At 54.8% G+C, this 6,352-nt stretch overlaps 1 protein-coding gene across 1 annotated transcript; it reads right to left on the bottom strand.

Annotated features, from left to right (window-relative positions):
• Window positions 1-3,160: 3,160 nt before the first annotated feature.
• Window positions 3,161-3,829, bottom strand: BHLHA9 (basic helix-loop-helix family member a9). Its single transcript, XM_027624684.1, has one exon. It carries the CDS (start codon window positions 3,827-3,829, stop codon window positions 3,161-3,163), a length of 669 nt encoding a protein of 222 aa, XP_027480485.1.
• Between the last annotated feature and the right edge of the window lie 2,523 nt (window positions 3,830-6,352).

Here is a 6,352-nt window from a genome sequence, read left to right as displayed (position 1 = left end):
CCTTCATTGCTAGACAGACAAGGTACTGCTCCCCTGACGGAGACAATGAGGATAAGGGAAGGGGTTAGAAGGCGCAAACTTCCTAAGGGAAGCCAAGAGACCGTGTGTATTGGAGCCCTTTGTGAGCTAAGGAGCTGCTGCAAGCATCTGTCATTCTTCTCTGCCCTCTCTCCTTGGAGGCTATTCCAGTGGACGGTCCCTATCAACCTTAGAGATATAGGATTTCTGTCTTTAGGTACACCATTCCTTCGTATCTTTTTAAAAAAGATTTATTTATTTATTTATTTGAGAGAGAGAGAGAGAGAGAGCGAGCATGAGCTGGGGGAGGGGCAGAGGGAGAGGGAGGGAGAGAATCTCCAGCAGATTCAAGGTATTCCGGCCCAGGAGACCCTAATGTGTCAGGGAGTACCTGTTAGGTCGATCCATACACATATGCACACACAAATATTCACACATCCACACATCTATATAAGCACTCACATGATGTGTGTATGTCAGAAAACCTTTATGACAAAAAAAAAACCTCTTTGAGGGGCGCCTGGGTGGCTCAGTCTCTTAATCATCTGCCTTCGGCTCATGTCATGATCCCAGGGTCCTGGGATTGAGCCCCACATCGGGCTCCTTGCTCAGCGGGGAGTCTGCTTCTCCTTCTCCTTTTACCCCTCCCCCTACTTGTGCTCGCTCGCTCGCTCATTCTCTCAAATAAATAAATAAAATCTTAAAAAAAAAAACACCTCTTTGAATACTAGGCAAACACCTAACAGCATGCAAATATACACATGTGTGCACTCAAACACCTGGTCCTGATAAGACAATGACTAGTGTGTTGTGGACTTAAGTTTATAAAACACCTTCCCGGGCATTCTCTCTTTATAACAACCTTGTGAACAGACTATGTCTCAATAGCTTCCACTCAGTGAGTGCTCACAGGGGCAGGCACTACACTAAGTGCTTGAAATGCATTCTCTCATTTCTCTGCACAACAGCCTCTGACGTAAGTCCATATTTTAGCTCATTATACAGGGTGGAACACCAAGGCTCAAAGCCCTTAGGTCATTTGCCCAAGGTCACTCAGCTGGAAAGTGAAGAGACTGAGAAGTACTTTCACTTCCCTCCCTCCGACCTCGCACATCTGCTGCACACTCGAGCTTCCACCTGCAGGGGGCGCCCTCACCACGCCTGAGCGGCGCGGGCCACCGAGCCAGATCGCGCTCACCTTTTTCTATCCTGGAACTTAAAAAGCAGGACTTGCTGGTCATTTCATTATGTTTCCAGGGCATAAAACCTGGAGCTGAAGCGAGGCAGAAGCACTGTCCAAACTGGTCATAAGATTATAATAATATACAAACAGAAACAATTGAAGGAACACCTTCTCATTGCCAGAAACCGTACCTTACGAACGAATGTTAACCCTCCCAGCCACCCTGAGATGGAAACATCTGGGTCAGCGGTGAGGAACTAGAGGTTTAGAGAGGGTAAGATAGGCCATGGGTCACTCAGGGAGTGAGTGGCCGAGCAGAAGTTGGACCCCAGGCCGGTCTGGCTCTTTCCTTTCCGCCATCAAAGAGCGGCACCGCCTCTCCACAGATGGAAGGCTCAGTGGGCAGGCCTGGGGCCGGATTCCCACATTTTGTTCCTGGCTGGACCCTGTGACTCCTCTGTCCAGAGTCAGGAGCCTTCCTGAGATCTGTGCTGCAGACACCTGCCCTGTGAAATAGGGAACCCTAACACCTGTGGGCTAGGGACAGGATGCCAAATGTGCCAGCCAGTGTCTCGCATGCAGAAAGCAGAGGTATCTTTAATTATGGCACTGAGCCTCACCTTGACTGTTTGGGGGACCCCTCACTCAACTCTGGGTCTACAGGCATCTCTCCAGCTTCCATGATGTCCCCCATTCTGAGCTGGGTAACTTTTCTTCCCACGGCTGGCAAGTGCCCAGCTCTCCAAGGAGACCAGAGAGCCCTCAGCCCTCCCCTGGCACATCTGGGTTCTCAACCCAGCCAGCAGCAGCTGCAGCATCAGCCTGTCAGCAAGAGTGGGGCCAGAGATTAGCTCAGGAGTGCTCAGCTTAGATGCAAAAGCTCTCGAGACCTCTCTGAGAGGGCTGGTTGTGCCTCCCACTTTCTTGGCAGACTTGGCCTGAGGCCCTCGTTCCCTTAACCTCTTCCCCATAATCTTTCCTGATTCCGTGTCTGCCCCTCATCATAGAGGCCCTGGCCGCACTGGACACCTTTTCCCTGGGAGCTCCATGCACCCACGCTCAGGGTCCAGGCGGGACTTACTGGCTTCCAGGCCCTGGTCTGCCTGAGGCTTCCTTTCCTGAGACTGGCCCAGACTCTGCTTCCATTGCAGCCCTCAGAGTGGCTCACTGCAGGGTGTCCCGTCCAGAGATGAGATGGACTGCGTTCTGAGTCTCTTGGTGCCACTCCCCCTCTTCAAATAATGTCCTCTCCCACAGTGCTCCTCACAATGCTCAACCACACCCTGGAGGCTTGCCATGAATCAATGCCCCAGGTACCTACCTGTGGGTGTCAGGCCCTGGGCCTGACATTCCACAGTGAGCTCCCAGACCTCAGGCCTTCCTGCCACCCTGAGCCACTGGGCCCAGTGGACACCTGATAGCAGACAGAGATGATAGTTTTCTGTTTTTATTTAGCTCCTTCTGTTGCCTCTCTCAGATCACAGACTTGGGGTACGGGCACGGGCAGGGGATGCCGATGCCACACTGTCATCAGACCACACCGGGCGTCACCCACACTCCCACATACAAGTCCCCCTGTCCAAAAGCCCCCTTTCTCCTAAAAAAAACAGCAAGAGAACATAGGGCTCAAAGGCACAGAAATGCGAAGTTTACTTTCCAAGAAGAGTTCATCAAGTCCAAATGGAAGAAAGAGCCCCAGCACGATCCTTGCTCTTTGCCCAGAGCAGCCACCCCTGGTTGGGATCGGGGCGGCAGAGAGGGGTGCTGGGGAGTGCAGCCCTGGGCTTGAATTCCTTCCCAACTGGCAAGGCTGCCTCCTCTCTCTGTCTCAGGCCTCAGCCATTCAGTTTTTCTCGGTCCAGGACGTTTTTTAGCAGTCTTCCCTTTTGTAGCCCTCCTACCATTGGTTGCTCCCCCGCCGGGCCTCCCTCCAGGCGCACCGGGTCGCTCCGGGGCCAGTCAGCAGTGCTGGAAGCCCAGCCCGGGGCCCGCACGCAGGTGCCCCCGCGGCCAGGCGAAGGGAGCTCCGGGACCTCTGCGCCAGCTTCCCGTGGACGCCTGGGCCGCGCCGGGAGCCTCGGCCACCGCCCGGGGCCGTCCCGGGGGCGTGTGCGGGGAGCACGAGGCACAGCGCGGCGCGAAGGGGCCGGCGGGCGGCGGGGCGGGCGGCGGGGCGGGCGGCGGCGGGCTGGAGCCCGCATCCCCGCTGCCCCCCGCGCGCGCGGCCTGGCCGTGGCACTCCAGGTGCCCGCAGGGCCAGCGGGGCGCGGGGCTGGCGCGCAGGACCAGGGAGAGCGCCGAGATGCGGTGGATGGCCCTGCGCAGCGTGGCGATCTTGGAGAGCCTCTTGCCGCCCAGGTCGTGCCGCAGCGCCCGGCGGAGCGCGTTAAAGGCCTCGTTGTAGTCCAGGATGCGCTTGCGCTCCCGCACGTTGGCCGCCATGCGCCGCGCCTTGGAGCGCACCGGCCGGGCGCGCTTCCTGCTGCCCGCCGCCTCCTCTGCCTCGCCGTTCTCCCTCAGCACCCCAAAGCTCCTCCCGGCCTCCAGGCAAGAGCCCCCCAAGTCCTCAGAGGAGCCCTCGGCCCCCTTGAGGCCTCTGAGGCCTGGTCCTGGCGCGCCTCGGTGCATGGCCTTCCCCGGGCCTTGCTGCCGCCCCGGCTCTGGCTCACGCGGCTGACAGTCCACCTTCTGAGCGTTGACTCCCTCAGGCTGGACACTCCCCGGACGGGCCCTCTCTAGCTGGGCTTTATGGCACCACGTGGCTCTCCACCCTTCCCATCCATCCATCTCCCTCCTCCTGCTTTATTACCTGCCTCCAGGTAAGCTGGCGAGGGAGGAACCGAGAGGAAGGAAACAGGGAAGGGAGGAAGCATGCAGATTCTTGTACGAGGGGACCAGACGGGCAGCCCGGCCACGCCCGGGGCAGTGCTCCAGCCGCCACGGAGAACTGGCTCTGCCTCACTCCAGGGCCTCTCTCTGGCGACCAGATTGAACATTCTACCTGCAGACCCCAAATACAGTGCCAAATGTGGCCTCTGGGCAGGAGTGCTGATAGGGGTACCGAAGGGTCACAGGGGTAGCTGAGTGTGTTTCACAAACCTTGAAAGTTCTTGTCAAGGCCTGTGAACAACACAGAGCTGTCCTTGAGGAAAGCGTGACTGTCCCAGTGGGACCAATATGTCCCAGTGGGGCCCATAAGCGGGGGACTCACCTGATACAGCAGGGCCCTGCCGATAACAGGGACCTAGAGCTTCTTGCTTTTTCAGCTACGCGAGTGAGGCTGACTGGGATTCTGGGTTTGGGTTTTGATTGGGCCTTACTCTCCCTATACCTCCCTTTGGCTCCCACTTCTGAAGGCAGAGCTGGACTGAGTCAGTAGCAGAGGGTGATGGAGATGGTCCTGTGGCCCTCCGGCTCCCTTTGTGGTACCCAACAGGGGCATCTCTTGGTATTCAGGGCCCTTGGGCTGCTCTGTCTCATGACACAGCACTGCCAAGTTATGAACTCAGTGAACCCACCCCACTCACTGATTCCTGGGGATTTGAATTTCTTTTTTAAGATTTATTTATTTATTTATTTATTTATTTATTTATTTGACAGAGAGGGAACACAAGCAGGAGGAGTGGGAGAGGGAGAAGCAGGCTTCCCACTGAGCAGGGAGCCCGATGCGGGGCTCCATCCCAGGACCCTGGGATCACAACCTGAGCTGAAGGCAGACACCTCACGACTGAGCCACCCAGGTGCCCCAGATTTGAATTTTAAATAGAGTCTCTGGAGAAAGAATAATACTTAATCCTAGAGAAAGACCATCAGTGGAAGTTCAGGCATCCACAAGTGAGTTACTTGGAGCACCAAGCTCAATCCCATTCCCAGCTACAATCCAAATGCCTCCAAAATGCAAAGGCTTGCTGTGGAATCAGCTGGGATGGGTATAGGGTTCACATCTATCTCACCAAAGAGCATGCCAACCACCCATTATTTCAAACTATTCATTGCTCCACAGAGGAAGAGAACAGGGCACTAGGAAACAAATTATGTAGGTATCTGTGTGATTATTTGTTTTATTGTCAGTCTTGCTCACTAGACTGTAAGCATCCTAAGGACATTTGTATTTCCAGGGCTCTATTCTCCAAATCTGCAATATCTGTGAAAGTCAAAAGTGAATGAAGGCAGAGAGAAGTGGATGTTTTCTCCTCTCTACTCAATCTATTTCCCATCGCCCCACAACACACACACGTGCACACACAATCACACAGAAATGCATGCCTCCAGCAGAATTCTACATAGAGCAGAGGCCACAGATGGCTGAGCACCCATGTCCATCCTTCCAGCTCATAACAGGATGTCAGTCTTACTGGGTCTCAGAGCGAGAGGTCAAAACCCGGAAAATCCGGTTTCTGAGTGTTACATTCGATGGCGACCTGTGCTCCCACCCCATCCATGTCCCTTAGCCCCTCCATGCCACTCTAGAGAGAAAATTGAGTCATTGCCTTGCTCATAGATTTGCGCAGCCCTTCAGAAAAGCCTGGCCCCAAGGGCCAAGGGTGGGCAGGTCAGGGGGTAGCAGGTGGACATTTCAGTCCCAGAAGGGCCAGGTGGGAGAAGTGATTTGGTGAATGGAAGCCCTCTCCTACCCTACCCCCCAGCCAGTGTCCCCTTCTGAAACTTCCCTTAGCCAGTGTCCCTCTCTGAAATTTCCCACACCCAGGGCACAGTTGGGCATCTGAGTACTTCCAGAGAATTCCACTAGACAGGGAGTCAGGAGACCTGGTTCTAGTTCTGCTACCAACTTGCAACATGACTTAGTACCAGTCATATCTTCTTCTCTGTACCTCAGTTTCCTTTTCTTTGCAAAGAAGACATCTTTTCTACAAAAGAAGGTAGGCAGGACCAGTTACATAATTTGCAGGGCCCAGTGCAAAAGGAAAACGTGGGGTTGCTCATTCAAAATTATCGAGAATTTGAAGATGGTGACAGCAGAGCATTAAACTGAGCTTGGGGCCCTTCTGGGGGCGGTGCACAGGTCCCATGCCCATGAAGCTGGTCTTGAGTGCAGGACACAGTAGTGTAGTGGTGATGAGCACAAACTCATCTGATAGTTGCTTCTTTCATAAAGACCTAGGGAAAGGCTCTGAACCTCAGTCCTCTACC

Source organism: Zalophus californianus, chromosome 16 (assembly GCF_009762305.2).
Source record: "Zalophus californianus isolate mZalCal1 chromosome 16, mZalCal1.pri.v2, whole genome shotgun sequence".
NCBI lineage: Eukaryota > Metazoa > Chordata > Mammalia > Carnivora > Otariidae > Zalophus > Zalophus californianus.
The sequence above is the reverse complement of the archived record's forward strand: the minus strand, read 5'-3'. Positions and strand labels throughout refer to the sequence as shown.

Bases quoted from the DNA above. Each gene is read 5' to 3' on its own strand.
- BHLHA9 (XM_027624684.1), bottom strand. From the start codon at position 3,829: ATGCACCGAGGCGCGCCAGGACCAGGCCTCAGAGGCCTCAAGGGGGCC.